The 16,388-nt window shown below is 41.5% G+C and overlaps 1 protein-coding gene across 6 annotated transcripts in view; it reads left to right on the forward strand.

The window, feature by feature from the left end:
• The window catches only part of LRRC9 (leucine rich repeat containing 9), a 223,684-nt gene that overhangs the window by 99,854 nt on the left and 107,442 nt on the right, over positions 1-16,388 (forward strand). For all 6 annotated transcript variants that reach the window (XR_008848684.1, XR_008848686.1, XR_008848687.1 and 3 more), the window contains 5 exons: positions 3,340-3,448; positions 12,024-12,157; positions 12,402-12,538; positions 15,241-15,458; positions 16,140-16,199. Coding sequence is in view for 3 of the 6 variants with exons in the window: in XM_056545291.1 (XP_056401266.1) it covers positions 3,340-3,448; positions 12,024-12,157; positions 12,402-12,538; positions 15,241-15,458; positions 16,140-16,199 (658 nt within the window). In the remaining 3 variants the exon portion in view is untranslated. The remainder of the gene's footprint in view (positions 1-3,339; positions 3,449-12,023; positions 12,158-12,401; positions 12,539-15,240; positions 15,459-16,139; positions 16,200-16,388) is intronic.

Below are 16,388 nucleotides of genomic sequence, written 5' to 3' on the forward strand. Positions count from 1 at the left end.
CAATATTCATATACATCCTCAGCACCAAGTCTGGTACATAGAAATGCTACTACTAGTTATTTTTCTTTTACATTATAAAAAGCCTAAAACTCCTGATGTTATGCTTTGGCCTTTATGAAAGGAAGAAGCTTCAGCACATCCAGCTACAATGATAGAAATAACCATGTACAAAAAAACAGTGTTTAATTAAAAAAATATATTATAATACAGATCATAACAATCAAATACTGCACATCATAGCTATGGATGTTTCTTCAATGTATATCTAAGGCTCAGTTACTTTCACTGGAGCAAAGTAATAATGAGTAGTAATTAATATTTTATGTCTCTTTATTGGTATTGTTTGTTATCCTTTGTGCCCAGGGAGGATTATAAAGCACCAAACATAAATCATAAATATCATCTTTTTTTTATGCCTGTTATTTTGTGCATAATGTGCTTAATGTAATTTTTCAGCATTTTCAATACCAGTGCCATGGTTTTACTAAAAAAACATTTGGGCAAACTGTGAAACCTTGTAAATAAAAGTGGATGTTAACAACGAACTGTGTATATGCCAGTAACAACAGTGCAATAGATGTATTCTAAATACTTATTTTCTTAAAGGAGTGGTCTCATCAGCCAGGTATCAGCCAGAATGGAAAGTTATTCTGTAGGAGCGGCTTTTGCTCGTGAGGCTCTGGACTATCTATAAAATGACCGTTCAAATGAATGTTTGTCTATGTAATGCCTAAACTGAACAGGCCCAATGGTTTAGGAGCTTCTCTTAGGCCTCGTTCACGCTGCCGTCGGGCTCTGTTAGTTGGAGCTCCGGCGGCAGTTCCGTCAAGTTTAGTTAAAAGAAAAAGGTGCAAGCACTATTTTTTTTCTCTGGCAAAATCCTGTAAAATTACCTGGTCACCGACGGACCCCATGCAAGTGAATGGGAGCCGTCAAGACCTGGCAGTAGTCATTTGCATCTGACCCATTTTAGGGTCTGATTGGCTCAAAAAAAAAAAAAAAAGATCCAAATGGACCCTTAACGCGTCGGAGGTATACAGCAGTGTGAACAGGTGGCTCTTCATTTTAGCTTATAGCTATAATATTAATATTCTGTGATAGGCTTCTATTCCAAAGGCGTTGTCTTCATGTGACAACTTCCTTAAGGGTTTAAAGGGGTGTTTCTATCTTATAATGTGATAGCATCCTGCTAGAATGTGCCATTAATTTACGATTAGTATTTGGTCCGACTTTGGAGATCCTCACTGGTATAGCACTGTGTCCCCACTCACAGTGACCCCTGGCCACCCAAATGTTCATGTTCAGGGAACTGCAGCTTGTGAATGGGGCTGAGCCACATAATTCTCACAATTATAAAAAAAAAAAAAAGAAGGTTGCGGCAGCACCCTTGGTCAAAAAATTGAGGCTCTTAGCGCACTTTTTTTTATCAAAACGTGTCCCACTTCCACCACGCAGAGGTGGCTTCTTGTCGGATGGGACCCTAAAGCTTATTCCACTCACCTCTGCTGGGCATATGGCCTCTGACTGGGTGACATGCTGGATCCACTATCAATTTAAAAACCTCCTGTAAAACACTCTCTCAATTGGTGGGAGTCCCATAAGTCAGGCCAGTACCAACCATATATAGATGGATAGTATATTTTAGCTATACATCATCACTTTAAGAGCTAGGAAAACCCTTTTGAAGCAATAGGCTATAAGTATCCACTCTATGAACATTAGGTACATTTTTCCTGCCAGTTGCCATCTGACTGGCTACACATAAGGAGTCTATCTATTTGCCAGAATCAGTAGAAGCAAAGTTCAGCCTCCTGCTGATTCCTTAAAGGAGAACTGTAGTGCAATATAACTTATTCTCTATCCGAAGGATAGGGGATAAGATATAGATTTCGGTTGTCTAACCGCTGGGGCCCCCCGCGATCTCCTGTACGGAATAGTGACAGTCTGCAGGAAGCGCCGTGTCATCCCCAGCAGGAAGCCGGGGCAGACACGCCCCCTTCCTTGTATCTCTATGAGGTACATGGAGGGGTTGTGGCAGCTCCCGCGTCATGCTGGGACAGAATGACCCCTTCCAGCATACTGCCGCGGCCCCATACAGGAGATCATGGGGGCGGAGGGATGGGGGGTGTCTCAGCGGTCAGACCACCACAATCTATAACTTATAGATAAGTCATATTGCACTACAGTTCTCATTTAAATGGGTACCTTCACTTTAAAAAACTTTTGACATATTGTAGAGACATGTCACGTGTTTGTAGCAATTATGGTATGAGTGGGACCAATAGCTAGAACTAGCTGGGAGGAGAGCGCCTTAAGCAATACAAACTTACAATATAAGTCTGTAGGATTGTCTCAGCATGCTGCTCTTTTCTTCTCATTCTAACAATTGGTTGAATTTTTGAAGTGATAGGGACACTTTAAAGGGGTACTCCACTGGCCAGCCTTCCGGCTGAGTTTGGAACATTTAGTTCCAAATGCTGTGCACACGATGCGGGGGTCTGCCACGCCCCCTCGTGACGTCAGGACACGCCCCAATACAAGTCTATGAGAGAGGATGTAACGCTGCCACAACGTTTTCCATAGACTTGCATTGAGGGGGCGTGGCCTGACATCACGAAGGGGTGTGGCCGACCCCAGCAGCGTGTGCACAGCATTTGGAACGAAATGCTCCAAATTCAGCCGGAAGGCTGGCCAGTGGAGTACCCCTTTAAAGTGTCCCTATCACTTCAAAAATTCAACCAATTGTTAGAATGAGAAGAAAAGAGCAGCATGCTGAGACAATCCTACAGACTTATCTTGTAAGTTTGTATTGCTTAAGGCGCTCTCCTCCCAGCTTGTTCTAGCTATTGGTCCCACTCATACCATAATTGCTACAAACACGTGACATGTCTCTACAATATGTCAAAAGTACCCCTTTAAGGGCTGAAAATGGATCTCCCACACAATATTTAGTTAGTTTAGTTTAGCAGATAACTGATCTCTCTTTATACTTCACATTCATCTTTACATTTTAGCTTTAATATATGTGATACAAACCTAAGGCCTCATTAACATCATATTTCGGGGCTCAATAAGAGACCAAAGCCTAATGGTGTCCATTTTTTATCTATTTAAGACATTTTCCTTGCAGAACATAAAAGCAAATACTACTCTTTTACTCCTGTAAACAGAATTAATATATATATTTGTAAAACAGACCAAATGTAGTCATTCGTAAACTTTTGGACTATAAAAGACTGTGTCGCAGGTACGCTGTGTTGTACAAAAAACATTTATTGAGCACTGGAGCCCCAAAATGTGATACAAACTGGGCCTTATACTTGTCTTGTGTTGTTGTAGATCAGTTGACCTTGTTCCAGCTGACCAGTTTATGAACATTCACACGGTAAATCTAGAGAATAACAATATGACTTCATTCAGCGGCTTAATCTTCCTGCCACACGTAAAGGTGAGTGCTATTACTTTATTCATTACAATCTCTTTGTAAGATGACACATCATTTCCGTTTGCACATCGCTGAAAGTATATTTGAGTTTTCTAAAATACAACTGATTAAAATGATTTTCAGTCTGACATCAGCAGCATTTTAACATACTTTGTGCATCAATTTCCCCGCTTGCTGACAGTAAATAGAAACTACAAATCTTGTTCCATAGAGACTAAAATCTGTTTTGATTATGTATTGGTTACATAGGTGCAGGGCTTGTTAAAGGAGAAGTATCATGGGGAAAAACTTATCCCCTATTCAAAGAAAGCATAGGGGATAAGTTTTAGATCTTGGGGGGTCTGACCGCTGGGACCCCCTGTGATCTCCTATATGGGGTCCCAGCTCTCCCGGGGAACGGCACCTCACGACCCCCGCACACCCTCTCCATATAGCTCTATGGGAGTGACGGAGATATCCGAACGGCTCTCCCTTAGAGATATATAGAGGTGGCGTGGTGGCCCCTGCTTTGTTTGGTCAGATCCCCCACGATCTGAAACTTATTCCCTATCCTTTGGATAGGGGATACGTTTTTCCCCAAATATATCGCCTTTAAATATGGAAGATTGAATCCAGCGCAGAACTCATGCTATCCACTTCTTTATTAAAGCACCAACAGATACAGGATAAAAAGTAATGCCTTTCAGCCAGGTAACCTACTCATACTACTAAAATCCGTGACCAACTGGCCAATCAATAGTCGGATAGGTTCACCTGGAAACACCGGAGTCACATGTCCAGGGTAACCACCCACCAAGACCAGTTACATCATAGCTTGAATGCAAATACAAATGCACATATATAAAACAGTATTAAATAGAAAAATGTATAATAAATAAGACAAGAAAACAAGGAATCCCATTGGCGCAGTGCCTCATAGCCATATACCCACATAATTATGCATCTGTGTGGCTAAATGTTTTCTTGTCTTTTGTATTATACATTTTTCTATTTAAAGGGGTTCTCCGGTGCTTACACATCTTATCCCCTATCCAAAGGATAGGGGATAAGATGCCTGATCGCGGGAGTCCCGCCGGGATCATGCACGCGGCACCCGGTTTGTAATCAGTCCCCGGAGCGTGTTCGTCACACGCCACCGTCCCAGTGGTCGCCTGTAATCAGACCCGGAGCGAACACGCTCCGGGGACTGATTACAAACGGGGTGCCGCGTGCATGATCCCGGGACTCCCGTGATCAGGAATCTTATCCCCTATCCTTTGGATAGAGGAAAAGATGTGTAAGCACCGGAGAACCCCTTTAATACTGTTTTATATATATGTGCATTTGTATTTGCATTCAAGCTATAATGTAACTGGTCGTGGTGGGTGGTCACCCTGGTCATGTGACTCTGGTGTTTCCAGGTGAACCTGTCTGTCTATTGATTGGGTTTCCACCTATATAAGGCCAGTTGGTCACTGATTTTTGTAGTATGAGTAGGTTACCTGGGTGAAACGTGTTACTTTTTATCCTGTATCTGTTGGTGCTTTAATAAAGAAGTGGATAGCACGAATTCTGTGCTGGATTCATCCTTCCTTTACATATTTCTGCTGGTGTTGGGTTACACCGATCCGGGCACGGATATATGGCATCTAAGGGTGGGCTGATGAACTCTGCTGCTTTACTTGGATCTCCTTTAAAGGGGTTCTCCGGTGCTTAGACATCTTATCCCCTATCCAAAGGATAGGGGATAAGATGCCTGATCGCGAGAGTCCCGCAGCTGGGGACCCCTGTGATCTTGTACGCGTCACCCTGTTTGTAATCAGTCCCCGGAGCGTGTTCGCTCCTGGTCTGATTACCGGCGACCACAGAGCTGATGGCGTGTGACGTCGCGCCTCCGCCCTGTGTAACGTCACAGCTATCATGCCCCCTCCTGTAGGCTTGCATTGAGGGGCGGAGCATGACGTCACACGGTGGCGGAGGCGTGACGTCACACGCCGTCGGCCCTGTGGTCGCCGGTAATCAGACCCTGAGCGAACACGCTCCGGGAACTGATTACAATCGGGGTGCCGCGTGCAAGATCACGGGGGTCCCCAGCGGCGGGACTCTCATGATCAGGCATCTTATCCCCTATGCTTTGGATAGGGGATAAAATCTCTAAGCACCGGAGTACCCCTTTAAATGTATCAGCTCTTTCTTGTAATGAACCATGTGTAAATGGTACATAATCAGGACAGGTTTCAGACTTTTTAAAACTTGTGTAGAGCAATAGTGGTGCAGTTTCCTATAGCGACCAGATTGCTTCTTTTATTTTTTAAAAAGGCCTCTGAAAAATAATGTGCTATGGGCAAATTCACCACTCTTCCGCTACACAGGTTTTGATAAATCTCCCCCAAAGTATGTCAAAATGTTGAATAAAACCTTTAAAGGGGCTCAAAAATCACAAAAAATACATGTACATATCAATTTTAATGCTCACCAGGTGATGACACATGCTACAGGATTGGGCAGGATTACCATGTAAAGGATTACACTTTTCATAATTCCGCTCCCCTCTCACAGACATTTCCTCAATTCCTTCCCTGCCTATTACAAAGGGGGAATTTTAGCTGTAATTTCTTACTCTCTTCACAAAACAACACAGATCTGCTACTGTTCTGCAGCATACTGGACACTGCACTCTTCTGTCCAGCATGAGAAACACAATCTCACCTGAGACAAGAAGAGGGGAAAACCAGGGAGCAGGCAAGTGATGTGTGTTATCCTGTACGCCAGGTAGGAGCAAAGGGGAGACAACTACATATTTAGTGTACAGGACAACATACAGGCAGCAGAGAACTCCAGGAACATGAACAGGTCCTGTGGTTGTATGTGAGGATGGTTTTCAGTAAGTGACTAATCTCACTGCGTGTAAACAATGTTGAAAGATTGGAATATCCTTTAAAAGCTACAAATGTGTCTACCAATAGTTCTGTTCCTAATTAGCATCAATAGAAATAATATTTTTTTGTTGTAAATTTGAAATAAGGGCAGCATTGTTAGCAATTCCCTAGTTTATATTAGCGAATCTCAAAGAATGTTTCTCTTTATCAAGTTCTGTAATATATTCTGCTCAGTCTGTAGTAGGGTAAACCTATACTTTACATATTTTATATCTTAGGGGACAATGGATATGACTAAAGAACAGAACAGGTCTAGAAGTACATTAGGTGAAGCTATAAATTATGAATTACAGATCTACATAATTTAGGTGTTAAGATCCAAACAGACACTTAGCCAGCAGTACAATCGATAGGGTTAAAATGCAGAAGTCTTTATTGTAGATTCAACTTGGTCATCAGAACAGGGATAAAAGAACAACGCTGCACTGGTTAACCCTGTTCTGATGTCTTAGTTGAATCTACAATAAAGACTTTTGCATTTTAACCCTATGGATCGTAGTTCTGACTAAACTTCTGTTTTACTCTTATTGCTGCTAGCCCAGAGGCCTATGGGTAGCCTTGCACCTTTCCGGGAGGAGCTTTGTCTGTTAATATGGCATAAATATGGTGAGCAATAACTCCTTAATTGTATATTTCAAGTGTTAAAAACTAACATGTAACCCAGTAGAACACTAAGTATCAGAGGCAAAGCTAGCTTCTTAGGACCTTATTGCAAAAACAGCCATTTGCTCTTAGAGAAGACACCCAAAATTGAACAGAAAAGTGGTTTTCCATGGGGGTAGTCTACTTTAATGGGGGGTAGTCTACTTTAATGGCAGCTATGTTTAATATATGGGGACCTGGAAATCTGTCATATGAAATCTGGTCTGAATAAGGGGGTGATCTATATAGGTAGAATGAGTAATACAGATTGCTTCACCTATTGCAGAGAAAACTGGAATACAATCAGGTAAAACCTTTACGTATGGTGTTTTATATTTTTGCTAAATAAAGGACAAAGGGGCATACATCTTTTTCTTGACCTGTTTGTTTTACACAATAGTTGTATAAAATAAAAATTCTGGGGCATTTAGATTGCGTTAAGTTTCTTTGTTATTCCTCCTGGAAAATGTTTGAATAAATTGAAAACTTGGTGTTAGGCCATGTTCCGATTGGAATCCCACGGAAGAATTATGCTCGGAAATTCCGTTGCAGCAGCAATTCCATTTCTTTCAATAGGTTTCTGCTGAACTGTGCACACGGCATAATTTCCCAATTCTGACCTCCGCCAAAAGAATCGACATGTCGATTCTTTTCGTAATGCATTGCCTTCTATGGAGAGGTGCATTTTTGAGCAGACCTAGCGCTGACGGAACATGCTATTTTCAGAATGGCCACCGTTTTTTTCAGCTGCACATTCCGCAGATTTTCTGCTGTATGAACAAGACCTTACTGGGAGTTTCCCTACACTCTCTACATTGTCCAGTCATTTTTGATAATGTTCGGCTTTGTAGATACGTATCCTAATGACAGCTGAAATGCCAGTTTATGCATACATCTCCAGGAAAAATTATAGAGGAAAAGCACAATGCACAGTTATGCACAGATAAGGTGCTCCAGAATTATTATTTCATTGGGAATGCGAGCATTTATTAAAATAGACAGCAGACATGCCAGGTTCTCTTTCTTGCATCCGTAAGCTCAAATTCTATATAACCAGCAGTTAGCAGGGTATTCCCAGCTGAGTGATCATATAGATCTGTTCTCAGAATATGAGCTTTATAGATTAAGCAGTGACAGTGTGGGCACATAGGGGGACATTTATCAATGATTTTACCCCTTTTTGATGTTTATTTTTTTTACGCATAATTTTGCGCAGTGTCACTCATTGCGTCTTTTTTGTAGGAACATTTTCAGATGTTGTCTATTGTTTGTGGAGCAAAAAATGCAGTGGACACTAATTTATTACCTGCGCAAAGTTTGTTTACGCTGTCAAACTTTGTGCATTGCCGACATTTTTTACGCAAATACAGAACATCAAGGAGCACACGTACCAGCCGCCTCCTGCAGACAGACTACTACTACTCTCATCATGGAACAGACTCCTTTCCATGATGGGAGTAGTAGTTCCCTGGCTGCGGGAGTCTGCAGGCATCTGGGGAGGCTACATTAGTGTTTGTACTACTACCCCCATCATGGAACAGAGTCTGTTCCATGTTGGGGGTAGTAGTACAGGGGATAAGGGATTGATCGCACTGGGTCTCACTTCTGAGACCTGATGCAATCAGCAGTTATAAAGCAGGGGAGCGGGCAGCATGCTGTGCTCCCCTGTGATGTATATACTACTGTATAAACTTTCATTTTCAAATCCCCCGCCAGGAGCCCTGAATGGCTGGCACCGAGGAGGTTTTTAAACTACTACTTTGACCCCCAAATATATGCCCCCATGCATATTTATAATAATTAATTGGCCCCAGTGTGTTTATAATAATTCAATGGCCTCAGTGTACAGCGTGCCGCCTGCTCCCCTGCTTTATAACTGCTGATCGCATTGTGCAATCAATCCCTTATCCCCTGTACTACTACCCCCAACATGGAACAGACTCTGTTCCATGATGGGTGTAGTAGTACAAACACTAATGTAGCCTCCCCAGCTGGCGGCAGCTAGGGGAACTACTACTCCCATCATGGAAATGAGATTGGAGTAGTAGTAGTCCCTCAGCACTGCAGGAGTCTGCTGATGTCACCTCTTCTGAGCATGCTCAGAAGTGATAACACTTCAGAAACGGATATTATAAGCCGGGGGCAAAGTATGACATTTAATATTCATCTGTTTGCTGTAGACTTCAATATTAAATTTATAATATCCATTTTTATTCCGTTGTTTTTGACGGGAGAAAAAATACTGCATGGAAACTCTTTTCTCCCGTCGAAAAAAACGGAATAGGAAGCAAACGTGTGCAAACGGGTGATAAAGGATTGTAAAAAAAATCCCATTGACATCAGCTGTTTGCAACCCGTTTAAAAATTATCAAACTGATTGCAGAACGGGCATTTATTAAGGGATGCAGATGGCCGTGTGAACGAGCCCTAAGAATACCACTGTGTGGGAGGGAGAAGGAGGTACGGATGTTAGGTCTTTGTATATGTGTGATCATGTGTATGCAGCAGAGCTGAGTGTGTGATTGTATATGCAGCAGAGCTAAGTGTGTGATTGTGTATGCAGCAGAGCTGAGTGTGTGATTGTGTGTATGCAGCAGAGCTGAGTGTGTGATCAGGTGTATGTAGCAGAGTTGAGGGTGTGCTTTGCTCCATACACTTTGCTCCATATACTTTTCTCCATTCAGCTTTGCTCCATACACATGTCGCACACTAATTTCTGCTTCATGTACATAATCACACACTCAGCTCTGGTACACGTACACAGTGTTTACCACCCAGGGTGCCTCCAGCTTTTGCAAAACTGCAACTCCTAGCATGCCAAGTTTTGCAACACTTGGAGGCATTCTCGTTGGTAAGCACTGATATAGAGGTAAGGGGACACATTGTTCAGCAAAATTACATATTTTTTAAACACAGACATACTGTGTACTTTATAAAGATTTATTTTGCTATTGTGCAGAGGTTTGTTCAGCACACACTGCTGCTCCAGCACTTCTAGCTATGTGAGCAGTGTACAGCGGGAAAATGCCACAGCTCTGTGAAGTGTGAGGTAGAGAAGGTGTGCACGGTAGAGCAAGGGAGGGGGGGGGCGTTTCTTTATTTGTGCAAAATTTATCAAAGGACATGCGCAACTTTTGTACATTTTGAGCAAGAGTGTAAATTAGACAAGCAGTGTAAAGGGGTAAGATCTGTGTCTACAATAGACACCTAATGATAAATATCCCCATAGCATCTATATCAGCTGTGTAAAGGGGTTACATAGGCAAGCATAGCTCTTTGTGTGGCCTAATAATAGAGCATCTCTGGAAGGACGTTTTAGCTACAAGTCTGACGGTGCTATAAATAAGTAATATTAATATAGAATCTGTATATCCTTTCAGCCTGACTCTCTAGTTAAGTGCTCTATGAATAATACACGGTAGTGCATTCAGTCTTGCCTTATGTATGTATTTACAGTAATATGAGGGATGGGGATGGATTTGCTAGTCTTCCATTAGAGGTAATCAAGAATATATTTATATTTCATACTGATACCTTCCCCATAAAAACAGGACTGCATGTAGATTAGAATTCCTTATACAGCTGGGAAACATTTTTGTGGTTATCTATATAAATCACTTGGGGATTAATGAATTTGCACTTAATGTTTGCGGGAGTACAGATACTTTACTCTAATATCTCTTATTTTTATGGTGCTTTTTACTAGAATCAGAGCACTCCTTTGTTATTCATCTTCAAGTCCTAATTATATGTGTATAACTAATTTGAGGCAAAAGATGTGCAGATGGCAATTCCTAAAGTTAGAGGAACTTTAACCCCTTCCCGTGAATGGAGCACTATTACATACAACTTGCTGTTACCTGACCACAGTGATGTACTAGTACAAGGTTACATTCACACGAGCAGATCCCCAGCTTGTATTATGCTGCTGATCCGCCGCTGAAGGACCGCTGTATGCTGCCTTTAAAGGTGCCTGCTCGGAGCGGCAATACGCCGCTACAAGCAGACACACTGAATCGATGTGCGAGTCGCTACGCATGCACGGTGTTCTCGCACACATCGCGGCCGCTCCCCCTGCTCTATGAGCTAGGCCAAGAGCTGCCGCAATGTGCGAGTATATCGCACATCGCAGTGTGTCTGCTCAGAGCAGTGTATTGTAAAGGCAGCATACAGCGGTCCCTCAGCGGCAGATCCGCAGCGTAAATAAGCACTGGGGATCCGCTCATGTGAACGTACCCTATAAGAAGATCAGATCAGAGTACATAAGATCTGATGGGAAGAATGATGACTAAATGGGCAGGCTTGATTGGATTTACACATATTTTTTTTTGTCAGTATTTAGTCCTCCATTTGGAGCTTGTGTTGATCATTATTGTTTGCCAAAGCCATGAGTGGAACCAACACATGAAAAAACTATAATTAAAAGATTTGTTCTTTTCCTGTGTTAAAGGGGTACTCCAGTGGAAAACTTTTATTTTATTTTATTTTTTTAAATCAACTGGTCCCAGAAAATTAAACAGATTTGTAAATTACTTCTATAAAAAAAATCTTAATCCTTCCAGTACTTTATTAGCTGCTGAATACTACAGAGGAAATTCTTTTCTTTTTGAAACACCGAGCTCTCTGCTGAATCACGAGCACAGTGCTCTCTGCTGACATGTCTGTCCATTTTAAGAACTGTCCAGAGTAGGATTTCCTAAATGGACAGAGATGTCAGCAGAGAGCACTGTCTTCCAAAAAAAAAAAAAATTTCCTCTGTAGTATTTAGCAGCTAATAAGTACTGGAAGGATTAATATTTTTTAATAGAAGCCATTTACAAATCTGTTTAACTTTCTGGCACCAGTTGATTTAAAAAAAAGTTTTCCACCTGAGTACCCCTTTAAGTTCCCATACCTGGTTTTGGCTATAAACACCAACCAACATGAATTCCAAAATGAGGATCCAATACTGACCAAAATACTATGTTTGAATCCAACCTTACATTAAACACAGATCTAATATATTTTCTTTTCTACAGAATTTGTATCTTAACTACAACCACATTGAGTCCATCCTGCCCAGACAGAAGTCTCAGAATCACCTGACCAATCGGCAGATACTTCACCAGAAAGTTAACTCCAGTGGATATGGGCAGCAGGGCAAGAATAACAGGTAAAACAGGCTCCGCACCAAAAACCTGATTTGATATAAAGGTTTATTATCTCTTGGGCTATGGCTAAACTACAGTATCATTTCATATAAACCATCTACCACATGTTTAAGTTTGAAAAAGATGGAAGTCTGGACCCAGATCAAAGTGTCGCCAGCATGTACAACATTTTTGGCATTGCATGCAATCCCCGGATAACACAAAGTTCATATTGTCACTTGGGTTATATTTTCTTTTCAATTACAGAGATACATTATTTGGGGAGTCTCTGTCTCCGATAATGCAGAGTTTAGAGGTGCTCCACTTGGGTTACAATGGCATCAGTAATTTGCAGCAGTTGCAGCTCAGCAGACTGAGAAACTTGAAATCTCTGTTTTTGCAGGGTAAGTAAAAACACAGCTTAGACTGGGTTCACATATATCAGGCTTCTGGCATAGTTTCCCTCCAGCGTGCACCAACTTGCTGCGTTCCCCTGTCTGCCATGCAGAAACGATGGACGCCTGATGCCATACAACTGATGATGACTTGTCATCAGTTGTGGCATCAGTTCAGAGATCTAGGCTGAGTTCACCTATGCCGGATGCCGGACATATGTGAACCCAGCCTTAGAGGGCTTTTGCAGGTTTTCAATAGATGGATCATCAATGTGTGATCCAGTGTTTTCCAACCAGTGAGCCCCCAGCTGTTGCAAAACTACAACTCCCAGCATGCCCAGACAGCCTTTGGCTGTCCGGGCATGCTGGGAGTTGTAGTTTTGCAACAGCTGGAGGCACACTAGTTGGGAAACACTGGTGTGATCAGTGGATGTCTGCCCCTTGACTATCCACTGATTATAAGAAACATCAAACTAAGAACAAGAGTGGCCATGCTCCATCTCATTGTTATATATACAGGTGAGAGCAATTCAACAGTGAACGTGAAAAAATTATCATATTAACCTGTCCTTAAAACACAGTCTTTTTTTTTTTTTTTTTTTTTTACAACAAGTTTTGCAAGTTCCTGGAAATATAGAATTGTGCTCACTAATTTGCAGGGCAAACGTTTTTAAGGGTTAGCATGTCCCATTAATATGCCATTGCTTCACTTGTTTAAAAAAGTATATATTTTAAAAAGAAGATCATAATGGGAAACAGGTTAAAGGGGTACTCCAGTGAAAACCTTTTTTCTTTTAAATCAACTGGTGGCAGAAAGTTAAACATATTTGTAAATTACTTCTATTATAAAATCTTAATCCTTCCTGTACTTATTAGCTGCTGAATACTACAGAGGAAATTCTTTTCTTTTTGGAATGCTCTCTGATGACATCACGAGCACAGTTCTCTCTGCTGACGTTCTTATAATAATAATAACAATTTATTTATTGTTGTCCTTAGTGGGATTTGAACCCAAGTCCCCAGCACTGCAAGGGAGCAGTGCTAACCACTGAGCCACCATGCTACCCTTAGCATACATATGCATGGTTGCTAAAATGGACAGAGATGTCAGCAGAGAGCACTGTGCTCGTGATGTCATCAGTGTTCCAAAAAGAAAGAAATTTCCTCTGTAGCATTCAGCAGATAATAAGTACCGGAAGGATTAAGATTTTTTAATAGAAGTAATTTACAAATATGTTTAACTTTCTGCCACCAGTTGATTTAAAAGAAAAAACGTTTTCACCGGAGTACCCTTTAATGCATAATCACTTAATATACAGTTTTAGTGTAATTTCACCCTAGGAAACACACATACCATATAAGAAGATCATGGTATAGAACTCAAGGGGGACAGAGAGAGGGACAGCTTTTATTGTTCTATTCATTTTGCTATTAGGCGGTGGTGAACTTTCACATGGGTCATGGAAAGGGGTGGGTAAGGAAAGAGAAAACAAGCTCTGTTATGGGTGGTAAGTTCATTTATTTCAGTAATGCAACTTAAAAGGTGAAACTAATAAATGAGAGAGACTCATTACATGCAAAGCAAGATAGTTCAAGCCATGATTTCTCATGATTGTGATGATTATGGCTTACAGCTCATGAAATCATCTATTGCCTGAAACTATTATTTTTAAATCAACTGGTGCCAGAAAGTTAAACAGATTTGTAAATTACTTATTTTTTTAATCTTAACCTTTACAGTGCTTATCTGCTGCTGTATGCTCCACAGGAAGTTCTTTTATTTAAAAAAAAAAATTCTGCCTAACACCTCTGTCTGTCTCAGGAACTGTCAAGAGCAGGAGCAAATCCCCATAGCAAACCTCTCCTGCTCTGGACAGTTCCTGACAAGGACAGAGGTGTCAGACAGAAAATACATTTTAAAAGAAAAGAACTTTCTGTGGAGCATACAGCAGCTGATAAGTACTGGAAGGGTTAAGATGTTTTAATAGAAGTAATTTACAAATCTACCAAAGCAAAAGAATGTAGCATTCACTCACCGCGTAAACGGCTACTAAGTTCCCGGCTGGAAGGGGTCACGGGTCAGCGTCTTCAGGGCTTCAGGAGCGCTCAGAGGCTACAACCGGTAGTTTCACGCACTGCTGCGTGCTTTGTCCGGCCTCATCCAGACGAAGCACGCTGCAGCGCGTGAAACTACCGGTTGTAGCCTCTGAGCGCTCCTGAAGCCCTGAAGACGCTGACCCTTGACCCCTTCCAGCCGGGAACTTAGTAGCCGTTTACGCGGTGAGTGAATGCTACATTCTTATGCTTTGGTATATTGGTACTTTATCTGGTCGCATGCACCCCGCAGGTACTACGGAGTAACTGGACCCTGAAAACCGCTGCAGTCCCCCAATCCTGGTATCACTCATATACGGAAGTTGCTCTCCCTCGTTTCTCTTTTCTCCTATACTAGTTAATTTACATATCTGTTTAACTTTCTGGCACCTGTTGATTTAAAAAGAATTGTTTTTTACCGGAGTACCCCTTTAAGTCCAGGGTCAACGCATCCATCTACCAGGAGATTGGAGCACTTCCTGCTTCCTTTCCTTTTAAGTTGCGTTACTGAAATACAATAGACTTTTGCACAATATTCAAATTTTTTGAGTTTCACCGGTATATTAGATATCCTAACTGCAGGGTTACCAACTGTCCTGTGCTGTTTCTCTCTATAGGAAATGAGATAAGCCAAGTGGAAGGACTGGAAGGTTTACAGTTTCTTCAAGAACTTGTGCTGGACCATAACCGTATTAAAGTGATCACAGAGACTTCATTTGCCAAGCAGAGTTCTCTCATCTCCCTCCGTATGGAAGAAAACAGACTCCGTGATGTTAACAATCTACACCCACTTGTTAAATTGAAGAAACTGTTTATTGGATTTAATAAAATTCAGGTAAAATGTGAGGTCTTATTTATAGCAGGGGTGCACAACTTCCCATTATGTGTGGCCACCATCAGGACATAGACATGCCTTCTGCAAGCAAAAAGAGTGTTAATAGAACTTAGATGTCATTGTGGGTCTTGAAAGGTACATGTGAGCTGTGTTGCTAAAATTGTACTGGAATTGTTATGGAGATTCTGTGGGTGGTGCAGTTTGTAGGTAATATCCATACTTTATAGAAAAAATCAGCATGGCACTCACCAGTCTATAGTGTATTGTCTTTATTCCCGTGCAAACAAGTAAACACGAGGCAGCGGGTAGGTAAGGACAGACATAGAAGGGGTGTCGTAAGGCCCTGTCTGTCCTTACCTCCCACTACCTTGTGTTTTTATTTGTTTGCACACGAATAAAGGTAAGCTACAGATGGATGATTTCCACACTGAATCTTTCTATGAAGTATACTTAGAACAGATAACAGTGACACCTGAGGGACCATATTGACTTATGATGAGGTACATCAGGATTCCATTGTGGTGTTCATCATTTTACATGCATCAGATCCTCCTATGTAAATGTGAATAAAACCTACCAGGTTATCATCAGTATTTTCATGCAACATGTAAGCAGCACTAAAGATGTAACAAAAAACGTACACGGAACTTTAGTAAATCTTTGTTTCATATTATTAAACAGGAAGTTTCAGAACTGGAGGCAATCCCTACTCTACAAGAGCTTTCTATTTCTGGAAACCCAGTAAGTATCACCTTTTGATAGTCACCTGTAACCAGCACCTGCTCCACTCATTTTTATGGGAGCCCCGGAGATGCACTAATGCTGGACTCTGGCATCTGCAGCGCTTTCAAACAAATGAATGGAGCATGTGCCATCTACATAAGAGGCTCTCACTGAGTAAAACCTGGGGTCCCATTCTGGAGATCGTAT

Source organism: Hyla sarda, chromosome 11 (assembly GCF_029499605.1).
Source record: "Hyla sarda isolate aHylSar1 chromosome 11, aHylSar1.hap1, whole genome shotgun sequence".
Lineage (NCBI taxonomy): Eukaryota > Metazoa > Chordata > Amphibia > Anura > Hylidae > Hyla > Hyla sarda.